The sequence below is a fragment of the Sitophilus oryzae genome, unplaced genomic scaffold, assembly GCF_002938485.1.
Source record: "Sitophilus oryzae breed Bouriz unplaced genomic scaffold, Soryzae_2.0 scaffold_1441_pilon_pilon, whole genome shotgun sequence".
NCBI lineage: Eukaryota > Metazoa > Arthropoda > Insecta > Coleoptera > Curculionidae > Sitophilus > Sitophilus oryzae.
Window position 1 is genome coordinate 231,229 of NW_022146106.1, and position 25,338 is coordinate 256,566.

Below are 25,338 nucleotides of genomic sequence, written 5' to 3' on the forward strand. Positions count from 1 at the left end.
ATTTCACAGTACCTCTTTATAGTATAGGAACTAACCAAGTCAGAACAATAAAAATGTTAGCCTGGACTTCACTAGACTATTTTTTTTGCTTATACGTACCTGCCAGGTTGTGGTATAACACTTAGGTATATTGCCAGAGATGAAACATAGGTATAATTATAAAAGAAAAAAGCTATTTAGAATTGGATTTTATATTTATAGATCATTTTTCATAAATACACTTTCGGAAAAATACAATTTTTCAGATATGTTTCAAAAAATAATAGATAGACAGGGTGTAGGGTGTCCCAATATTCCGTGGACATAGAACTACTACGTAATTTTGTAATCAAAATAACTTTATTGATACAATATACCTCTATACAAAAGTGCTTCGTTTGTCCGTTAGAGGGCATAAAACTTAAAAAAGAAAACACATGTTTTAAAATTTTTTTGAGAACCGGAATTCCGATTTGAAAAAGATTTGGTGTGTCTATGTTTTTAATATTTGACTTTCTTAAAAATCATGAAAATGTACGGGAAGTGTGAAAACTACACGACTCCTACATCAATTTTAGTAGAAATATCCACTGACGACCGATTTTTTATTCGTAAAGTAATCCGCCTGCCCAAGTAGCACAATAAATTATTATGAGAGTGATGTGTTTTATATCCGATTTATTAAAGGGATCTCATACACTGAATTGTTATATAATAAACGCAAAGAACACAATTTATCATAGAGACAAATGTGTTTTATTATTTTATTATATAGATGTTTTGGCGACTAATTTATAAAACATTTTTATAAATATATTCGTTAATATGCTCAGGAACGTTTATATAACAAATCTTATACAACTATTTATGCTTGAGCTAGATATATTTTATAATTGATTTATAATATAATTTAAAACAATTATAAAATATTTCCAAAACAGCTATAAAAATATGCATTTTAGTTTATTAAAACATTATCGACATGTTTTATAGATTTTATAAAATATGTCGACATTTTCGATATTTTTACGACTGATTTATAAAATAATTTGATCTTCGCAATAATTTAGTCGCGACCGCTACTCTAAGAAAACAATTTTATAATTGCTGTTAAAGAAACGAATTAAAATTCTTATAAAGCGATTAAAAAACAAAAGTGTTTCCCCAAATACAAAAATGTTATTTAGGAAACATTATAAACCTACTATAGCACTAACCTCAAACTTTGGTTGTGGTCAGAGTTTAAAATATATTTTAAAATTGTGATTTTATCTCGAAAACTTAAAATGTCAAGTATTTCTAACTAGAAGATTTTATTTTTGATATTAAACATATTTGTGTCTAAGTGTAGCTAACAAAAAATAAATAACATAAGCAAAATGAATAAAAAATAATCAGGTTTTGAAATAGCGGGATAACACGTGAAGTGCAACAATATTGCTATCACAGAATATACTAACGAAAAATTGCTATATTAAAACCCTGTTCGACTACATAGTAGTGAGGCCCATTTCTACGTTATTATTCTGTGGCGTTCGTATCTAAAAGGTGAAGGAAAGAAAGCCATCCAATGTTGCCAGAATAAAAATAAAGTCTGCAAGTATAATTAAAAGTCAAATTTGTGTTTAATTATGTATTTTTTTTCTAATTATTTGCCGTAGAAAAATCGATGAAAATTTTAATTTTTTAAAATGTCTTCCTATGTTTTAAGTATTGATGAACCTACTATCGAATTTAAAAACACACGTCTGTAATTTTATTGTTGTAAATGTGACAGCACCGGAATATATAGACTATAGAGAACTTAATTGTATTTTGCCGACATTATTTTTAGTAATAAAACAAATATGTTCCGTATAGCATCATTGTAAAACAAGTTAATTGTATAACTGCTCCCTGAGCAACAAAAATGTTTTGTTAGTCGACGCCATGATTTTATGTTGAATTTGGACGACTGTATGTCGGCCATTTTATCGAGTCGGGATTTGCAAAACAAAATAATCGAAATTTAATTCAAAATAAACGTATTTATAAGAAACGAATTAGTTTCCAATAATATCGGATATTGGACAATGTCGATTTTCCAGTTTACAGGTAATTTTGCAGTAATTTCCTAAAAATTCAATATTTATTTTAAGTGCAAAATCTTATTAAAATGAAAGCGCCTTAAAATATTTTCACAAATATGGATATATAACATCAGTCAAATTTGCTCCGCAGGAAAATTTGACTCCTGGAGCGTTTTAGGCGATATACTTTTTATACAATTTACATCTTTCTTTAAATTAGTCATATCTGTCATTTAAATAGAATATATGTGTACGTTGCCATTTTAAAATCAGTTTTATCTTGGTCACTATAAACACACGATATTATAATTTTATTCTTGATAACTAAAAAACAAAAATGCAGATGCATGCTACAAAAATATTTTAACTGAGACAAATATGTTATTTTTAAAATATTTATAAAACTTTTATAAAACAGTTTTATAAATATTTTGTAATGTACTGAATATTATTTTGTAAGCGTTATCGGAGAGTTTTTAACGTACTTCTAAATAACTATATTGTTTTATAAACCTGCGCCTATTTCGTGTTTATAACTATCGTATTAGGGTTTATAAAGAATTTAAAAGTAGTACATATTTATCATGAATTGTTATATAACACTCTATATAACCATTTTAAGCACATTTGTGCCACTTGGGTGGTATTTACTACATTTTTTATCTCTTAAGTAAGCATAAAATTTTTATATTTTTGCCAACAAGATTATTAGCGCATAGTAGATTGTGTGTTTACATAGTTTGATGTGACAAGAAACATTTTTTGTAAAACAGCTTCGAAAAAAAATCCTCAAAATGTATGCGCGTTGGCGTTTCTTACAAGAGGTAAAATATGTACCAAATACTAGAAGGACCATTTTACGAAAAAAAAATCGGCCGTCGGTGGAGTTGGAAAATATGTGTACTAAAATATATGTAGGGGGGAGGGGTAGTTCTCACCCTTCCCGTATTTTTTCTTGATTTTTCAAATGTTACAGCACTTAGCAAAACATAGGCACCCCAAATCTCATTCACATCAGAATAAAGGTTCTTAAAGTATCTTAAAAAATGTGTTTGTTTTTAAGATTTGATGCCCCCTAACGGACAAATAAAGCACATTTGTAGAGAGGTAATGTGTCCAATGAATTTTAAAAATATATAGAAGAGCTATGTCTACGGAATATTGGGACACAAATGAAAATTTATTATAATAAAAATAAAGTGATAATGCAATAATTTTTCTCTGCTGTATTGCGATAAATTGTAAAAACCTTTACGAAAATGTTGCAAAATATCGTATTTTTTGTAAGTACCTGTATATTTATATATTTATATAAATTATTATCTAGAATGCAAAATCAAATTCTGAACAACTTTTCCCTTGGATTTTTTTTAATATAACATCATTTAGGTATCGCTACTTTATACACATTGAAGCCTGGTTTTTATGCATATGAATTTCAGACGTTTCTGCGAAAAATTAACGTCATACATTTTTATACAGGGTGTCCCAGAAATAAGTGTAAGTATTTTAAGGGGTGGCAGATCTGGTCAAAACAAACATTTTTTCTCTTTACCATTTTTCAAATACGTCAAAATAACCGAATTATTTTACTTTGAAAATTTAAACAAAAATGCTTTCTTGCTTAAATTTTGAGAACCACTGGATCTTTTCTGGATTTTCTTTCATGTACATTTAATCTACTACCTGTGTTTTCATATTATCAAGAAATTATGTTTTTTAACTTAAAACTAAAAAAAATCCCATATTTTTTTCAAAAAATTCCATATTTTCAAATTTTTTTTTCGCAATAAAAACCTAGGCGTGTTTCTGAGGCCGAAATATACTACCAGTTAAAATACTTGCACTTATTTCTGGGACACCCTGTATATGCAACGTTTTTATGAGTATGAACATTTTTTACGAATTTTTTGACGAATTTTGTATAGATAGCTGACAGAGAGAAATCTCCTAAATTCATATAATCATTAAAACCTTATTTAACTTTTAACAAATTTGGCGCTGTCATATTTTTTTGCTGAAAACGTCCGAAATTCGGATGTATGAAGACTAGGATTAGTGTGGGTTAGTTTGGTTTAGTTTGGAGTCCCCCCCCCCTAAAATCTATAAATTGGGTTAAATATTAGAGTTTTGGGTTAAAAATGGCGCCCTAAAAGCATATTCTACATTATTTTTAAAATACTTTTATACTAAAATAAATTCCTGTATCCGCCCCTGGTTACACGCATCCGTCATGTCTAGTCAGTCATTGATTTTATGCAATTTTATTGTGTTTTTCTTTTAATAAAAAATGAAAATCATTAAAACTACTGTAAACCTCTAAATAAACGAATAATAATAGAAATAACGGACCATGAAATCTTTTAACCATTTTAACTACTACTTAACTGCTTATTAAAATAACAGAAATATATTTTTAAAATAATTCAATGACACCTGAAAATATTAATATAAATAAATATCCATGAGAGAGATAATTTTGTGTTAAATATGAGTACTACTTTTCAGTAAATACATTGGATAATAGATGGAAATATCTACTTCGTAGTTTTAGTTCAACCGCTACTTTTCATATTCTTTATATTCTGGAATAAAAATCCTCCAAAGGACTAAGACACTCGAAGAAATTTCTCAGAACTTACGACCCATTGATTTTTCTTGATTTAAGTAAGAAAAATCTTCGGATTGTCACAAGGTTTTTAAGAGCACACTGTCTCCTCAATCAACACCTCAGTAGATTGAAGCTAAGAAACAACGGCATTCTGTGCGGGGAATATGGGGAAACACCAGAACAGCTTATCAATGAGTGCGCCGAGGTGATAACCATTTGTGCCATAAACTTTGGTCACAGCTTACAGAATAATATAGCTTGGACACTCGCCAATTTTTCCCACGCTCGAATTTAAAACGCCCCACTCCGACGATGCTTAACTGAATTAAGCGAGCGACAGTCAGCCTCATTCAGTCCTGTGATTCAGTCGATGCATAACCTCCACCGGTGACGAGTAGGGCCGTATTACGGAAGATTTTAATTCGATTCTTTCTTATATTTAACCATAGGTACTTGTGCTTTTATTTCAATTTTATTTTTATTGTTGGAATGGGAAAAGGTTTTCCGGGATGTGCGGCTGCTGGTTACACAAATAATGGAAATAATTCAAAATATAGTCTGTTTAATTTTCAATTCAATTCAAAATTAATGTTCAATTCAATTCAAAATTAATGTTCAATTCAAAAGTATTCATACTTTAGAGCTTTTCAAAACGATAAAGACCACTTCTTTGGAGGCTTGCTAATGCCAAGTGACCATTTTTTTATTTAGTGTCCTCATTGGAGGCTATTTTTATAAGCTTTGTATGTAACTATCTATGTATGTATGTATGTTTTTGCGGGGCAAATCTTGTAAGCTAAATTAGAACCACTTCCTTTTATTGTAGGAGATTGAAATTTGGCATGTAGGTTCAGACCCGATGACAATACATTTTTTGCAAGGCATGACCCGAATTTTTGACAGCAAATTCTATTCTAAAAAAATATATATATATATATATATATATATATATATATATATATATATATATATATATATATATATATATATATATATATATATATATATATATATATATATATATATATATATATATATATATATATATATATATATATATATATATATATATATATATATATATATATATATATATATATATATATATATATATATATATATATATATATATAGGTATATTGTGGGTATATACATATGAAAAAAATATATGGACAGCCATCTTGAAAAAATGACAGTTTAATGACATGTCAAAATTTCAAAGTCAACCGATTTTCATAAAAATTGATATATAGGATGGCCATGGGCTAAAATGAAAGAAAAAAATTTTGAGCTGTCAAAAAAATTTCAAAGTTGTCCAATTTTGATAAAAATTGATATATAGGACGGCCATGGGCGAAAATGAAAGAAAAAAATTTTGAGCTGTCAAATTTGACAGCTGTCAAAAAAATTTCACAGTTGTCCGATTTGGATAAAAAACGATGATGGCCATGGGCTAAAATGAAAGAAAAAAAAATTGAGCTGTCAAAAAAATTTCAAATTTGTCCGATTTTGATAAAAATCGATATATTGGATGCCCCCTACCCCATAGTCGGTTTTCATTTTATTTGTCTCACATTTGAACTGTCAAATTTGTTCTCCTTTTTTAATGAGTTCTCCTTTTTTAATAAAGTTCTCCTTTTTTAATGAAAATCGATATACATATTATTAGGATGCCCATAGAAAGTTATTTAAGAAAAAAATTGAGTTTAAATGTGTGGCACTGAGAAACCAGCATAACTAAAAAGTAGAATATAAATTTTATAAAAAAGACTTTTTTTAAAAACAAGCTTTTATTTAAATTTAAATACACTAAAAAGAATAAAATAAACTTTTTCTTTAAAACTTTTATTATGAACTTATAACGCCATTACACAATTTTAATATTATATAAAAGCTTGTCGCGAGATTTCTCTACATCGATAAACAAGTAAATTAACTAAAACCTGTGTCTACCCTGTCTAATTTTCAAAGTTTGTGTTATGATAGACCACTAGACCAGGAATTACAAGATAAAGTTGTCGTACCAGATTTTTATGAGTGCATCTGTACACTCAAATCTCGCGGCAAGCTTTTATATATTAATATTAAAATTGTGTAATGACGTTATAAGTTCAAAATAAAAGTTTTAAAGAAAAAGTTTATTTTATTCTTTTTAGTGTATTTAAATAAAAACTTGTTTTTAAAAAAGTTTTTTTATAAAATTTATCAGAACAATTTTGAAGAACTTTCCTTAAATGAAAATATATTATGTAAATTCGTTAAATTATTTCAGACAATTAAATTCAACCATCCTTGTCAAAATTTTCCTATAATGTATTTTTTGTTAAAATTATACGCAAAGTTAATTTATTAATACCTTAAAGAATATTAATAAGAACTTAAATGTAGCAAACAAAAACCGAAAGCTCCTAATTTGAAAACATTCGTAAATAACTATAAGTAATCAATGTACCTATTTCATTTTGCTGTTATTTCTAGAAATAAATTAATTAATTTGTTTTTTAAATGTTTTTCTTTGAGAATGCATATTTATTTAAAGTCAACAATTTAAAAAACGTGTATCTAAATTATGTTCTAGCACCAGTCGAATAATTTTTTACGTCACGTGTAATTTTTTTTAATACATCTCTGGGCTGACTGCCGCTTACGCGGCTATTGGTTGTGGCGAGAGAGTTCGCCGCTCTAGTGTTCTCCCTCTTTCGAATCGCAAATCCGACCGTAAAAAGATCAAGGCGGCACGCTACACTGTCCGAGCTGTTTTTTACTTAAGCTGTGCTTTGGTACGCTTGATATTGGAGATGGAGAACTAACCTCTATAAAACCGTCCCAGATACTTACTGACTTTTGTCATAGCCTTGAGATTAGATGATGAGTTATAACGCAAGATAGGGGGAAAAAGAATAACTTTAGATATTTTTGATTAGCCCGTTTACGAGTTTTCGCCGATTTCTTTTTAAATATTTCTCCTTTCTTATGGCCCTGTATTTACTTATGAGCACCAGTCAAGGTAAAAGATAACTGTCAAATGAAGTTGTCATTTCAGAAATTTACCTATTTACTGCTTTATTATTATTGAAAACTCGTTCCTACATCGGAAATCTTAAAGATGTATTTATAAATATAAATTAATATGAATTAAAGTAAAATAAAGTAATGAATTACAATGTTAATTATATAGTATTATTATAATATTCAATAACTTATTAATTTAGGTACTATTAAATTGTTAGAACTTTAGGATTTAAGAAGATGTTCAAATATTCCTCCATCGACTGCTAGACAATAACCCAGGCGATCATAAAATTCTCTTCTTACATTCGCTAGTTGGTAAACTGAAATTCTATTACATTCGGCAGAAATAGCATTTTTTAACTCGTCTAGATTTGGGTATTTTTTATCCTTGTATATCCTGTTTTTTAAATGGCCTCAGAGAAAGAAATCATTTGGCGAAATATCAGGAGACCTTGCTGGCCAATCTACTGTATGATTTAGGCCAATAACGTTTCCGTTAAAACTATTGTCTAAATATTCCCGAACAGCCAATGTGCCGGGCAGCCATCCATTTGGTACCAAACTTCCTGATTTTCCCTAGCGGCATCCTGTAAAGCAGGTAAAATATGATTTTCGAGTGGTTCCAAATAATATTCTGCATTTAAATTTCGCGTAAGAAATAATGGCCCGATAATATTGTGTCCGAATATCCCTGCCCTAACATTTACTTACTACTTTCTGTGAATATTGCGTCCTTGTTTCGACAAACCTGTTTTGGTTTTCTTTGTTGCAATATCGATAATTTTGAACATTGGGTTCATTATTTAAGGTAAACGTGCATTCGTCAGTGAAACATATGTTTTTTAAAAATTCCCTATCCATGTTTGCTCTTTCCATCATATCAAAACAAAATGCCTGCCGCCGTATTTCGACCCCATCTCGTAGCTCTTGGTGCTTTTCATATTTGAAGGAATAGTATTTATGTCGTTTCAAAATTCGAAACGCTGTAGAGTGATCTATTCCTATTTCATCCTCGAGTTTCCTTGTGCTGATCTTTCCATCGTTCTCTTCCACGCACAATAAAACTTCCAAGTCGATATCATTTCTTTCATCTTCTCTTTGTTCCTGCCTTGCTTCACATCTGCAGTTATTTATTAGGGTACCTTTGGTCTCAAATCTCTGGATATTCCTTGCGATTGTAGATTTTCCAGGTATCGGTCTATTCGGATACAGAGCAGCAAACATGTCCGACACATTTTGATAACTATTTCCTTGATAATACCATTCAATCATCAATACTTTTTCTTCGGTAATGTAATTCATGGCTAATATTTTCGATGTAGGTATGAGTTTTTAATAATAATAATAAAACACTAAATATGCACTAAATAGATAACTTTCTGAAATGACAACTTCATTTGACACTTATCTTTTACCTTGACTGGTGCTCATAAGTAAATAATAATAATAGCTTCCGTATATAGCGTTTAACGACTTGGGAGTAGCAAGGTACAGTTTGCCATACTAGAGCCGTTCGGTATACAAGGAGGGTAATGTGGCTAGCACTAAGCTTCAACCGCCTATTATTACCTCAGGATTGTGAATCCCAAGTACTCATTTAAGGCTGAGTCGACCTAGGTACCCAAACGTATTTTTATTTTAATAAAAATAGTCGGCTGATGGAATGCCGGGTGTGGGAATCGAACCCACTACCTTGAGATTGGTAGACGAGAGCCTGTACCTCTATGCCACCGGGCACCTAGAAAAGTAGGCATAAGTAAATACAGGGCCATAAGAATGGAGAAATATTTAAAAAGAAATCGGCGATAACTCTTAAATGGGCTAATCAAAGATATCTAAAGTTATTCTTTTGAATGTGGGTTTTAGTGCTCTTCAATAAACCTAAATAGAATTATTCTCTAAAATAATTAGGGAATTCAATAATTGACCCCATTAAAATTTACATGAGATTTCCTATGTCCCGCTCGACGATGCAACACTCGGTATAGAGAGTCTATACGCTGTACTTTCGGGTCGCTCTAATGGGTTAAGCGGTAAGCGGGTGTGTGGCCGAAGGAAAAATATATTATATTTCAGAAATCTGCCTAAGGCTTAGCCCGATCCTGTCGTGTTAAGTCACACCCAAAATTCCACTCACATGTGCTTTGATTAAGGCTTTATTAAGGTTTGCAGAGCTTCAGCATTTGCCATAAAATAGCGTGCAAATTGATACAAAACCATATAAATTATGTATCACTGTAACCACAAAACTTCAATCTATTTTCGTATTGTAACGGAATTTTAAAATATGTCTTTATTTTCGAGAAAATTTAGTCTAAACATAAAGAATATTTTGTTGATTATTGACCATCAAAATCTTATAAATAAAAAAGTTGTCTAATAATGTGCTACTATATAAGAAATAGAATGACCACCACATACCACCGCATAGTGCATAAAAATAGTGTATATGCAAATTTTTTTGCTGAATCCAATTATGTGTAGAAAAATTGGGGGTGCAATTTAAAAAACTTAAAACTTTATCCTAATTTTTTTGGGACACCCTGTATACAACGAAATACTTCAAGAGAGATATGCACCATTATAAACCATGCAATATCTGTATAAAACTCTTTTCATATATTTGTCAGCAACAGCGATATTGGAGTTCCTTGCTCTAATGGGCGACCCTGTATTAATATCTTTATTTTAGTTTTTTTTAATTATAGTTTTAAAAGAATGTCTCAAAATTATATTAAAAATTATTAATAGTATAATTTTCAAAGAGCAAAAATATTTGTACGTTATTAAGAATTTATAGACCTATAAAAATAAACTACTTTTTTAACACAGTACTGAACCGGTTAGAGATTTGTATAGGTATCTAAATAAATATACGTATTATACAGGGTGTTTCAAAGAGCATGTGCCATCTCTCGTGAGGAAATTCCTCAGGTAAAAATAAGATTTATTTTTCACATCAACATATATGTAGGTCCGATTCTGCTTTGTTTTGTAGCTACAGGGTATTAAAATCTTAATATTTTTTCGATTTATTATAATTTTCTATACTATTTTCTATACTTTCTATACGCTGTACTTTCGGGTCGCTCTAATGGGTTAAGCGGTAAGCGGGTGTGTGGCCGAAGGAAAAATATATTATATTTCAGAAATCTGCCTAAGGCTTAGCCCGATCCTGTCGTGTTAAGTCACACCCAAAATTCCACTCACATGTGCTTTGATTAAGGCTTTATTAAGGTTTGCAGAGCTTCAGCATTTGCCATAAAATAGCGTGCAAATTGATACAAAACCATATAAATTATGTATCACTGTAACCACAAAACTTCAATCTATTTTCGTATTGTAACGGAATTTTAAAATATGTCTTTATTTTCGAGAAAATTTAGTCTAAACATAAAGAATATTTTGTTGATTATTGACCATCAAAATCTTATAAATAAAAAAGTTGTCTAAAAATGTGCTACTATACAGATATAGTATAATCCTTTGTCTTTAATTTCCTTCTTCATTTGTGTAAAAAAACCTAGCCAGTTTTACATAAAACGTTAAATGCCGAACGCTTATTTTCTTACTTTTTCAGGACTAATGAAATGGACTCTTAAGTCAAAACTCTAATAAAAATATAATAATTACCTTGTGTACCTAACCTGACATGGTTCAAGATGGTTAGGTTTGGTAGCATTTTGGCCTTCGACTTGTGACCTTCTTCCCCCATGTTCTATCTGAAATACATTTTTTAATACTTATTTTTGTTGATAAATTACAAATAAAAACTATATTTGGCAATATTTTAACAAAATGATACGTGTTTTTTGTTACTTTTTTTATATCATGTGTCACTAGTAGTAATTAATTACATATTATAGGAAATCTAGTATTTCGTCAATTTTTGTACATATACAGGGTGGCCCATTAGTGCGAGGAAGTCCAATACTGTCGTCGTTCCAGCACTAAGCAGTGTTGTCAGTCTATATCATATTTACTGAAACTTTCGTTAAAAACACTGAAATGTGGTTAAAAACTAGAGTTCATTTAACTTTAAATGATACTGAGCTATATTTTTCTAAACACCAAGAATAACAGAATGAACTCGCGAAGGAAAATTCACCATGTCTTATACAAGGTAATTTTTATGGCCATCGCAATATTTAAAATGCTATACCTCATTTTTTTTAAATACGGCATCCTGTATATTATTTTCTCTTAGATTCAGAATTAAAAAGTGAACATTTTTTGTATTAAAGTGTTATCTAAATTTTTAACGGGTTTTCAGATATTGGCGGTATTATATTATACAGGGTGAGTCTTAAATAAATGCAAATATCTATATCAAATATTTTCAGGGCTGGTATATTTCGACCCGATGAACACGTCTATGCGTTTTTTTTTCGCAAAAAAAAGATATCGAAAATCGTGCATTTTTTTTAAATTTCCCTGTATATTTTTCGAAAACTTTTTAGAACTGCCTGTTCACCGCACATTTTTCCACTGTATAATTTCTTAACCTCTGATATTACCATAATTATAGTTACAGCATTTACAGCTATACTCTATGGTTACGGCACTAAAAGGGATGCAAATACAGAAAAAATCCGGTGTCTCTTAGAATTTTTCCAAAAAAATCATTTTTTTAAAATTTTCAAACTTTAATAACCCGGTTATTTTGGACTTATTTGAAAAATATTTCAATTCTTTTGTCGAGATCTACCAGTACCAGCCCTGAAAATATTTGCACTTATTTAAGACTCACTGCGTATATCAACACTCTTTCAACAGTAAATTTAAGTCACCTCTACTCGTATGTAATTATCTTTGTCTGGTATTTTATATGTATGCGAATATCTGTAAAACTGCTAAAAATTTAGGACTTTCATTATTACTTTAAATATAAAAAATGTTCATTGTATAATTCTTCATATAAACGAAAAATAATATACCAGGGTGTTGCATTTAAAAAAATAAACATACCATGGGTGCATCTCGAAAGTGGCTCACCCCTATAACTTTTTTTATTTTTTCAGATAAAAAACGAGATTTGGTGTGTTAGTATATGACGTAAATTAAGATTGATTGACGTATTCAATTGTTTTTGGTAACTTCCTGTTTCATCGGAAATTACTACAACTTTTGATTTTTAAATGGCATTGTCGGTATATTTGTACTGTATTTGATAGAAAATGACACTCTGAATAGAATGACATATCATATGTCAACTTCTGACATTTCGCATATGGTTTATTTGATGTTGTAACGTGCGGTTCATAACGATAACTTGACTCGAAACACCAAGTGTGTGGTACCAAATTATTCGTAAAAAAATACTTTTCCCAGATATGCTAATGAGCCACCCTTGTTCCATTTGAAATAACTGAGATATGATTAAAAATACGATTTGAGCATCTTTTAACCGGTCAGAACAAGACACGAAAAACATTAGACGATCAAATCTATTTTCCAAGGCTCCTTGAATAAAAATTAGTGTTTTTACCAATGGCACTCTGTATTGAAATTTAAAATACAATTTTTTTTAAAGCGAAAATGTTAAAAGTTGACATAGGAGTGTCATTTTCTATCGAATAAAGTAAAAAAATACCAAAGGTACCATTTAAAATTCAAAAGTTGTAGTCATTTCCGGTGAAACAGGAAGTGACCAAAAACAATTTAATACGTCAATCAATCCTAATTTATTTCATATACTAACACTCCAAATCTCATTTTTGTATCTGAAAATATACAAAAGTTATAAGAGTGAGCCATTTTCCAGAAGCACCCGGTGTAGCATTTTATATAATATGATACCCCGTATAGTATAATATAAATTTTCCTTCGAGGATTTATTCTGTTATTCTTGGTGTTTAGGAAAATATAGTATTAAAAAACTTATATTCACTCCAGTTTTTAACCACTTTTTGGATATAGTGATTTCTGTGTTTTTAACCAATGTTTTAGTAAATAAGAAATAGAATGACCACCACATACCACCGCATAGTGCATAAAAATAGTGCATATGCAAATTTTTTTGCTGAATCCAATTATGTGTAGAAAAATTGGGGGTGCAATTTAAAAAACTTAAAACTTTATCCTAACTTTTTTGGGACACCCTGTATACAACGAAATACTTCTAGAGAGATATGCACCATTATAAACCATGCAATATCTGTATAAAACTGTTTTCATATATTTGTCAACAACAGCGATATTGGAGTTCCTTGCTCTAATGGGCGACCCTGTATTAATATCTTTATTTTAGTTTTTTTTTAATTATAGTTTTAAAAGAATATCTCAAAATTATATTAAAAATTATTAATAGTATAATTTTCAAAGAGCAAAAATATTTGTACGTTATTAAGAATTTATAGACCTATAAAAATAAACTACTTTTTTAACACAGTACTGAACCGGTTAAAGATTTGTATAGGTATCTAAATAAATATACGTATTATACAGGGTGTTTCAAAGAGCATGTGCCATCTCTCGTGGGGAAATTCCTCAGGTAAAAATAAGATTTATTTTTCACATCAACATATATGTATGTAGGTCCGATTCTGCTTTGTTTTGTAGCTACAGGGTATTAAAATCTTAATATTTTTTCGAATTATTATAATTTTCTATACTATTTTCTATACTTTCTATTAGTACTTTTACTGATTCGAATGAAATGCTAAAAAAGTGTCAATAAATTCATCAGGGACGTGGATATGGGTTATCACTGGAAGGAGCATTTTTCAAAAAAAAAGCTTGTGCGCCACTGACTTTTTCTCTTTTGATATAAAAATTGTGTAGGTTGTTTAAATGCCAATTAAAAGTTATCTCTTGGTATTTTGTCGAATTCGCCTTCGTTGATACTCGTGTGAAGTTGGCACCCTTTTTTCAAAAAATGAACTGGAATTTGAGAGTTCTGGATAGATTTACAATAGTTCTATAGTTCTTGATAAGTTAGAAAAATAGTTCTGGTTAATTTCGGGAGATATGACATGGGGGTGCCAACTTCACGTAGCACCCTATTTTTATTCTGGAACAGTTCTGATAGTGGAAATATATTCTAGAACAAGAGTTCTATAGTTCCTGACTATTGATCAAAATAGTTCTATTGTATTAACCAAGTTATGAACAAAAATAAAACGGCAGCCTGCGCAGTTTAAATCGATTTTCTAGGTAAAAAATGATTTAAAAAATAGTTCTGAATAGAGTTCTGAATAGCACCCCAAAAGTTCTATAAGATGTACTATTTGATTTTTAAAAAATACCAATAATTAAAAATTTCATTGATGCACGACTCTATAGATAGACATGAAAATCGAGTTTACGAAGGAAATGCAATGTTGAAAAACAGTTCTGGTTAGAGTTCTGAATAGCACCCCAAAAGTTCTATAAGATGTACTATTTGAATTTTTAAAAATACCAATAATTAAACATTTCATTGATGTACGACTCTATAGATAGACATAAAAATCGACTTTACGAAGAAAATGCAATGTTGAAAAACAGTTCTGGTTAGAGTTCTGGATAGCACCCCAAAAAGTTCTATAAGATGTACTATTTGATTTTTTAAAAATACCAATAATTAAAAATTTCATTGATGCACGACTCTATAGATAGACATAAAAATCGACTTTACGAAGGAAATGCAATGTTGAAAAACAGTTCTGGTTAGAGTTCTGAATAGCACCCCAAAAGTTCTATAAGATGTACTATTTGAATTTTTAAAAATACCAATAATAAAAAATTTCATTGATGCACGACTCTATAGATAGACATAAATGTCGACTTTACGAAGGAAATGCAAAGTTGAAAAACAGTTCTGGTTAGAGTTCTGAATAGCACCCCAAAAGTTCTATAAGATGTACTATTTGAATTTTTAAAATACCAATAATTAAAAATTTCATTGATCCACGACTCTATAGATAGACATAAAAAATCGACTATACGAAGGAAATGCAATGTTGAAAAACAGTTCTGGTTAGAGTTCTGAATAGCACCCCAAAAGTTCTATAAGATGTACTATTTGATTTTTTAAAAATACCAATAATTAAAAATTTCATTGATCCACGACTCTATAGATAGACATAAAAATCGACTTTACGAAGGAAATGCAATGTTGAAAAACAGTTCTGGTTAGAGTTCTGGATAGCACCCCAAAAGTTCTATAAGATGTACTATTTGATTTTTTTAAAATACCAATAATTAAAAATTTCATTCATCCACGACTCTATAGATAGACATAAAAATCGACTTTACGAAGGAAATGCAATGTTGAAAAACAGTTCTGGTTAGAGTTCTGAATAGCACCCCAAAAGTTCTATAAGATGTACTATTTGAATTTTTAAAAATACCAATAATTAAAAATTTCATTGATGCACGACTCTATAGATAGACATAAAAATCGACTTTACGAAGGAAATGCAATGTTGAAAAACAGTTCTGGTTAGAGTTCTGGATAGCACCCCAAAAGTTCTATAAGATGTACTATTTGATTTTTTAAAAATACCAATAATTTAACATTTCATTGATGTACCACTCTATAGATAGACATAAAAATCGACTTTACGAAGAAAATGCAATGTTGAAAAACAGTTCTGGTTAGAGTTCTGGATAGCACCCCAAAAGTTCTATAAGATGTACTATTTGATTTTTTAAAAATACCAATAATTAAAAATTTCATTGATGCACGACTCTATAGATAGACATAAAAATCGACTTTACGAAGGAAATGCAAAGTTGAAAAACAGTTCTGGTTAGAGTTCTGGATAGCACCCCAAAAGTTCTATAAGATGTACTATTTGATTTTTTAAAAATACCAATAATTAAAAATTTCATTGATGCACGACTCTATAGATAGACATAAAAATCGACTTTACGAAGGAAATGCAATGTTGAAAAACAGTTCTGGTTAGAGTTCTGAATAGCACCCCAAAAGTTCTATAAGATGTATTATTTGAATTTTTAAAAATACCAATAATAAAAAATTTCATTGATGCACGACTCTATAGATAGACATAAATGTCGACTTTACGAAGGAAATGCAAAGTTGAAAAATAGTTCTGGTTAGAGTTCTGAATAGCACCCCAAAAGTTCTATAAGATGTACTATTTGAATTTTTAAAAATACCAATAATTAAAAATTTCATTGATCCACGACTCTATAGATAGACATAAAAATCGACTTTGCGAAGGAAATGCAATGTTGAAAAACAGTTCTGGTTAGAGTTTTGAATAGCACCCCAAAAGTTCTATAAGATGTGCTATTTGAATTTTTAAAAATACCAATAATTAAAAATTTCATTGATCCACGACTCTATAGATAGGCATAAAAATCGACTTTACGAAGGAAATGCAATGTTGAAAAACAGTTCTGGTTAGAGTTCTGGATAGCACCCCAAAAGTTCTATAAGATGTACTATTTGATTTTTTAAAAATACCAATAATTAAAAATTTCATTCATCCACGACTCTATAGATAGACATAAAAATCGACTTTACGAAGGAAATGCAATGTTGAAAAACAGTTCTGGTTAGAGTTCTGAATAGCACCCCAAAAGTTCTATAAGATGTACTATTTGAATTTTTAAAAATACCAATAATTAAACATTTCATTGATGTACGACTCTATAGATAGACATAAAAATCGACTTTACGAAGAAAATGCAATGTTGAAAAACAGTTCTGGTTAGAGTTCTGGATAGCACCCCAAAAGTTCTATAAGATGTACTATTTGATTTTTTAAAAATACCAATAATTAAAAATTTCATTGATGCACGACTCTATAGATAGACATAAAAATCGACTTTACGAAGGAAATGCAATGTTGAAAAACAGTTCTGGTTAGAGTTCTGAATAGCACCCCAAAAGTTCTATAAGATGTACTATTTGAATTTTTAAAAATACCAATAATAAAAAATTTCATTGATGCACGACTCTATAGATAGACATAAATGTCGACTTTACGAAGGAAATGCAAAGTTGAAAAACAGTTCTGGTTAGAGTTCTGAATAGCACCCCAAAAGTTCTATAAGATGTACTATTTGAATTTTTAAAAATACCAATAATTAAAAATTTCATTGATCCACGACTCTTTAGATAGACATAAAAATCGACTTTACGAAGGAAATGCAATGTTGAAAAACAGTTCTGGTTAGAGTTCTGAATAGCACCCCAAAAGTTCTATAAGATGTACTATTTGAATTTTTAAAAATACCAATAATTAAAAATTTCATTGATCCACGACTCTATAGATAGACATAAGAATCGACTTTACGAAGGAAATGCAATGTTGAAAAACAGTTCTGGTTAGAGTTCTGGATAGCACCCCAAAAGTTCTATAAGATGTACTATTTGATTTTTTAAAAATACCAATAATTAAAAATTTCATTCATCCACGACTCTATAGATAGACATAAAAATCGACTTTACGAAGGAAATGCAATGTTGAAAAACAGTTCTGGTTAGAGTTCTGAATAGCACCCCCAAAAGTTCTATAAGATGTACTATTTGAATTTTTAAAAATACCAATAATTAAAAATTTCATTGATGCACGACTCTATAGATAGACATAAAAATCGACTTTACGAAGGAAATGCAATGTTGAAAAACAGTTCTGGTTAGAGTTCTGGATAGCACCCCAAAAGTTCTATAAGATGTACTATTTGATTTTTTAAAAATACCAATAATTTAACATTTCAATGATGTACCACTCTATAGATAGACATAAAAATCGACTTTACGAAGAAAATGCAATGTTGAAAAACAGTTCTGGTTAGAGTTCTGGATAGCACCCCAAAGTTCTATAAGATGTACTATTTGATTTTTAAAAATACCAATAATTAAAAATTTCATTGATGCGTGACTCTATAGATAGACATAAAAATCGACTTTACGAAGGAAATGCAAAGTTGAAAAACAGTTCTGGTTAGAGTTCTGGATAGCACCCCAAAAGTTCTATAAGATGTACTATTTGATTTTTTAAAAATACCAATAATTAAAAATTTCATTGATGCACGACTCTATAGATAGACATAAAAATCGACTTTACGAAGGAAATGCAAAGTTGAAAAACAGTTCTGGTTAGAGTTCTGGATAGCACCCCAAAAGTTCTATAAGATGTACTATTTGAATTTTTAAAAATACCCGTAATTAAAAATTTCATTGGTGCCCGACTCTAAAGATAGACATAAAAATAGACTTTACGCGCAAAATACAATGTTGAAAAACAGTTCTGGTTAGAGTTCTGAATAGCACCCCAAAAGTTCTATAAGATGTACCATATTTTTTGCTGTTTTGAAATGTTAAAGAAGCACAAATCTTTTTTAGTACAATACTACGAAAAGTGTGATATTTTAAAAGAGCAAAAAATATGACGTTAATTAAAATTTATAATAACCATCTATCAAAGAATTTAGTCGAAGTTATAGTATTTATCATAGAAATGCCTTTTGATTTTAGGACTTAGATCAAATTAAATAATACTTCCATGTTTTTTTTTATTTTTCTAAAGCGGTATGGAAATTTGGAAAAGTATGAACGGGATTAACCATTTAAGAACAAGTAAAACTCTTTATGAAAAATGCATTTTCCTCAAATCCGGGGACATACTGCATAACGCCGGGAGTCAATGAAATTTTTAAATATTAATATTTAAAAAAAATCATTTGGCACAACTTATAGAACTTTTAGGGTGCTATTCAGAACTCTAGCCAGAATTGTTTTTCAACATTGCATTTCCTTCGTAAAGTAGATTTTTATGTCTATCTATAGAGTCGGGCATCAATGAAATTTTTTAATTACGGGTATTTAAAAAAATCAAATAGTACATCTTATAGAACTTTTGGGTGCTATTCAGAACTCTAACCAGAACTGTTTTTCAACATTGCATTTCCTTCGTAGAGTCGATTTTATGTCTATCTATAGAGTCGGGCATCAATGAAATTTTTAATTACGGGTATTTTTAAAAAATTAAATAGTACATCTTATAGAACTTTTGGGGTGCTATTCAGAACTCTAACCAGAACTGTTTTTCAACATTGCATTGATGAAAAAAAAACAAGAGTTGCAGGGGCAGTGATTAGAATTAAACACGAGAAAATAGAGTAAAACTTAAATTTATTTTAAACTAGTGAAAAGATACAGTTCCTCTTATAAATGCTAGACAACAACTAACTACTTTCTAACACACGCATCTGGCGAAACCCTTAAAGCCATTGCCAAGAGACCATAAAACTTTTTCCCAGCAGAAATTAAGATAAGGTCCGCCGACCGAGTGCAAAAGGATCATTTATTGGTTCCTTTTTAATATGTAAAATATGCATCTTTAAATATTGAATTTCTAACATTCTCCCTCAATATTAAAGGTGCTAGATACAAACATTCAACTAATTACAACAAACCTTAACAACTAAACATTTTTAGTCATGGTCATATATGTAGTAAAAACAAAAATCTATTCTAGATTTAATTTCGAACACACAAACTGATGTTTTTACCACCTAATGACTTGGTCAACATATCCGCGCGACCATTTCGTTTGTTGGCATATACAAAAGCTTAATATCTTTTATTTTTAACTTTATCGAATAAAGTGATATTTAACATGTATATGCTTCGTGCGCTTGTGGAAAACTTGGTTTTCAGTTAACTTTATAGCGCTTTGGTTGTCATTAAAAATTACCATTGGTATTTGTAAATTTAAGAAACTATATTTACTACTATTTTCACTAAATATTTCAACGCACAGTGATTTTATATACATGGATTCCTTTACAGCTTCACAAATACCAATATACTCAGCTTCAGTTGAACTTAAAGCTATCGATTTTTGCTTTTGACATTCCCAAGATATTGGACCTTCAGCTAACATAAAAATGTAGCCATAGAAAGATTTTCTATCACTTTCATTATTAGCCCAGTCAGCGTCCACAAAACCAGTTACAGGGTTATTTGATTTTTTAAAAATAATTCCCATATCTTTTGTCCCTTTTAGTACCCTTTTAGCCCCAACCCAGTGTTCTTTAGTGTGGGTATTGTTGAATTGGCTCAAAAAAGAGACTGAGAAAGAAATGTCTGGTCTTGTGCACACTGAAAGATACATGATAGATCCTATCAATTGCTGGTACGGAACGTCAACAAATTCTCCAGCTACTGAAAATTTCTGATTTTGTTCTAAGGGAGAATTTACCGTTCCGCAATTTGACATTTCGAATCTATCAAGTACCTTTTAATGTACTGTTCTTGGCTTATCTTTAATTCGCCCCTAGACCGATTTCTTGCAACCTTTATACCTAAAAATATTCGATATTGGCCCAAGATCTTTAATATGAAAATGTTTTTTTAATTCAATTTTTAAAGTTTTCGCCTCTTGGTGGTTGCTATAGAAAACAAAAAAAAAATCGTCAACATAAGGGCAATAATTATAAGCGAATCAGCAAAATTCTTGAAAAAAAAAATACATGGCTCTATTTTTGACTGCACAAAATTTAATTCAAGTAACACATTGTGTGCTTTTTCATACCATAATTTGGCTGATTGCTTGAGACCGTAAACTGCTTTTTTTAGTAAACAGACTTTATTTTCTGATCCCGGCTCTATAAACCCTTCGGGTTGAGTCATGAAAATTTGTTCGTCAATGTCGCCATTTAAAAAAGCAGTTTCTACGTCTAAATGATCTGCTTCTAGATCTAATTCTACTGTCTTTGCCAATAACAACCTTAAATTAGTAAATCTGATCACAGGCGAAAACGTTTCTGAGTAGTCTACCCCATATTTTTGGGTACACCCCTTAGCTACAAGCCTAGACTTATATGTTACTATATCTCCATTATGATCTCTTTTGATTTTAAAAACCCATTTATTTTTGACAATATTTTTGTTACTGGGCTTGTCTACCAATTCCCAAGCATTGTTTGACTTGAATGCTTCAAGTTCGCTTTTCATGGCTTTACGCCATTCGTCACTTCTCGCGCTTGACAATGCTTCGGAAATGGTAATTGGTTCTAAATCATCAGAGACAATTAACATAGCAAAATCAGAATCGTAATTAGTAATACAGTCACCATACCTGTCAGGTTGTCTTTTTACACGCGTAGGATACCTTGATTCCTGATTTTCGCTCTCACTTGCACTTTCACTTGTACTCTCACTTGCACTATTTTCGTCTTCACTAACCGACACTTCACTTGTTTCTTCTGCTGGGTTTTCCTCTTGAAGATGAGGACCTTCAGCCTCTGCTGAGTTGTCATCACCGTCACTGTCTTCTGATAACTTCAGCGGAATAACCTCTGGTGTAGTGGGTGCAGTAGAGATCCTTGATGAGCCATCTGAGAGCTTGTCTTCTAAAAACACGACATCTCTGGCTATTTTAAGACTATAGTTATTTGGGTCTAAAAGCCTGTATCCAACACTTGTCTCGGAGTACCCAACGAAAATATACTCTTTGCTCTTGTCGTCAAGCTTTTTTCGTTTAGCATTGGGTATATGAGCATAGGCACGGCATCCAAAAACTCTAAGGTGCTTTAAATCTACCTTTTTGCCTATCCATTTTTCTTCTGGTGTTGCACCACGTATTTTCTTTGCTGGTGAACGGTTCAGAAGATACACAGCTGTATTTGCAGCTTCTGCCCACATTTGTTTTTGGCTATTTGAATCAGCCAGCATTGAACGTACTTTTTCAAGTATTGTTCGATTGTAGCGCTCTGCTACTCCATTCTGCTCTGGAGTGTAAGGTACTGTCAGCTCATGCTTAATGCCACGACTTTGAAGAAAATTTCTTAATCGTTCATTACAGTACTCTCCTCCATTGTCGGTTCTCAAAACTTTGATTTTTCGATCTGTTTGATTTTCTACCATCAAGCAGAAGGTTTTGAAAATTTCTGGAACCTCACTTTTGTTCTCTAAGAAGTAACAAAATACTTTCCTAGTGCTGTCATCAATAAGGGTAAACATATATTTTTTGCCACCCCATGATTCCACATCCATAGGTCCTGCCAGGTCTGAATGAATTAGATCAAGTTTATTTTGTGCAACTTGTTTGTCCTTTTTGTAAGGAAAAGGTTTTCTGGACTGTTTACCTTTGATGCAACTTTCACAATACTCCGGTGTTTTACTTTCCTTAAACAACACACCAGTGGCCAAACTATTTTTCAACAAAGCCATGCTGTGATGATTAAGATGACCTAAGCGCCTGTGCCATAGCATCTGAGAATCTGAAGATTGCACCACATTTACGAACTCCTCCCGGACATCGAGTTTATACAGACCTCCAACATTCGCTGCGGTAGCAACAGCTTCTCCCTTAATGACGCAGTCATCACCATTAATTATTTTGCATCCTTCTAAGTCAAAATGTACACAGTGTCCTTTAGAAACCATTTCATTCACTGACAATAAATTTACTGCAAGGTTTGGAACATATTTTATTTTTGATATGCTCTGCTCAGTGCCGTGCTGTTTCAGTTTTACTATACTGCTCCCAGTTCCACTGACAGTTAATTTTGAATTATTTGCCACAAACACATCCTGCCCCAAATCTTCATCTGTTAGGTTAAAGAGCAGTTTACTGTTTCCAGTCATGTGTGACGAGGCGCCACTATCAATGTACCAGGCTGTGTCATGTACACTATTAGCACTTAAAGCTGCCACAAACAAAGCTTTTCGCCCATTTTTACTAGTGTTCTCCACCTTTGATGAAGAAGAACTTTGCTCACTTCTAGGGCACTGATTTTTATAGTGACCTTTCTGCTTACAGTTCCAGCACCATGGAGGTTTTCTACTTTTCTTCATCGCAAGCGCACAATCACTAGCATGTTTGCCGTTCTGATATTTTTTGTCCTGCAGCAACTTGGTCTTTACAAAGTCAGATGTTATTTCGACACCTGAATTTTCTAGTGCCATAACCATTGGCTCATAATCAGCTGTAAGTCCCTGCAACATGATGACGCCTAGAAACTCATCATCTATTGGTTTTCCCATAGAAATAAGTTGTTGGGACACAGCCATGACTTCATTAACATACTCTTCCATTGTACCAAAATTTTCTAGTTTTATTGAGCACAAACTTTTTAAGAGTGTTAATCGCCTGTGAAGCCCTTTATCTTCAAACGCTTTTTCGAGAGATTTCCACGCTTCACTTGCCGTTGTTGCCTGCATCACATGGGGATACGTCGACTTATCCAGAGAAAGAATTATTTTTGAGAGAGCTTTCTCCTCACGACGAGCTTTTGTAGAAGCATCTACTAAAGTGTCCCATTGTTGACTAATACAGCTCCAAAGTCCGTCTAATTTTAACAACGCACTTATTTGGAACTTCCAGTCACTGTAATTTTCACGACCTTTAAGTTTTTCGACACTAAAGCCAATGTTTGCATTTTCGTTACTCGCCATTTTTATTTTTATTACGACGTCGAAACACAAACCGAACAACCCGTGTACTACCGAACTTAAAACGCGTTTTCTAATCACACTTTACACACCCTGGGCCCATAACCTGTTGAAAAAAACAAGAGTTGCAGGGGCAGTGATTAGAATTAAACACGAGAAAATAGAGTAAAACTTAAATTTATTTTAAACTAGTGAAAAGATACAGTTCCTCTTATAAATGCTAGACAACAACTAACTACTTTCTAACACACGCATCTGGCGAAACCCTTAAAGCCATTGCCAAGAGGCCATAAAACTTTTTCCCAGAAGAAATTAAGATAAGGTCCGCCGACCGAGTGCAAAAGGATCATTTATTGGTTCCTTTTTAAAATGTAAAATATGCATCTTTAAATATTGAATTTCTAACCTGCATTTCCTTCGTAGAGTCGATTTTTATGTCTATCTATAGAGTCGGGCATCAATGAAATTTTTAATTACGGGTATTTTAAAAAAATCAAATAGTACATCTTATAGAACTTTTGGGGTGCTATCCAGAACTCTAACCAGAACTGTTTTTCAACATTGCATTTCCTTCGTAAAGTCGATTTTTATGTCTATCTATAGAGTCGTGGATCAATGAAATTTTTAATTATTGGTATTTTTAAAAAATCAAATAGTACATCTTATAGAACTTTTGGGGTGCTATCCAGAACTCTAACCAGAACTGTTTTCAACATTGCATTTCCTTCGTAAAGTCGATTTCTATGTCTATCTATAGAGTCGTGCATCAATGAAATTTTTAATTATTGGTATTTTTTAAAAATTCAAATAGTACATCTTATAGAACTTTTTGGGGTGCTATTCAGAACTCTAACCAGAACTGTTTTTCAACATTGCATTTCCTTCGTAAAGTCGATTTTTTATGTCTATCTATAGAGTCGTGGATCAATGAAATTTTTAATTATTGGTATTTTAAAAATCAAATAGTACATCTTATAGAACTTTTGGGGTGCTATCCAGAACTCTAACCAGAACTGTTTTTCAACATTGCATTTCCTTCGTAAAGTCGATTTTATGTCTATCTATAGAGTCGTGCATCAATGAAATTTTTAATTATTGGTATTTTTAAAATTCAAATAGTACATCTTATAGAACTTTTGGGGTGCTATTCAGAACTCTAACCAGAACTGTTTTTCAACATTGCATTTCCTTCGTAAAGTCGATTTTTATGTCTATCTATAGAGTCGTGGATCAATGAAATTTTTAATTATTGGTATTTTAAAAAAATCAAATAGTACATCTTATAGAACTTTTGGGGTGCTATC

At 31.1% G+C, this 25,338-nt stretch overlaps 2 protein-coding genes across 2 annotated transcripts in view; one reads left to right on the forward strand and one right to left on the reverse strand.

Annotated features, from left to right (window-relative positions):
- LOC115876947 (protein krueppel-like) overlaps window positions 1-25,338 on the reverse strand; it is a 114,765-nt gene that overhangs the window by 83,397 nt on the left and 6,030 nt on the right. Inside the window, exon 2 of the mRNA XM_030892992.1 lies at window positions 11,305-11,393. Coding sequence (XP_030748852.1) covers window positions 11,305-11,386 — 82 coding nt within the window. The 5' untranslated portion in view covers window positions 11,387-11,393. The remainder of the gene's footprint in view (window positions 1-11,304; window positions 11,394-25,338) is intronic.
- Window positions 1-25,338, forward strand: part of LOC115876946 (carboxylesterase 1E-like) — a 50,580-nt gene that overhangs the window by 589 nt on the left and 24,653 nt on the right. The window lies entirely within an intron of this gene.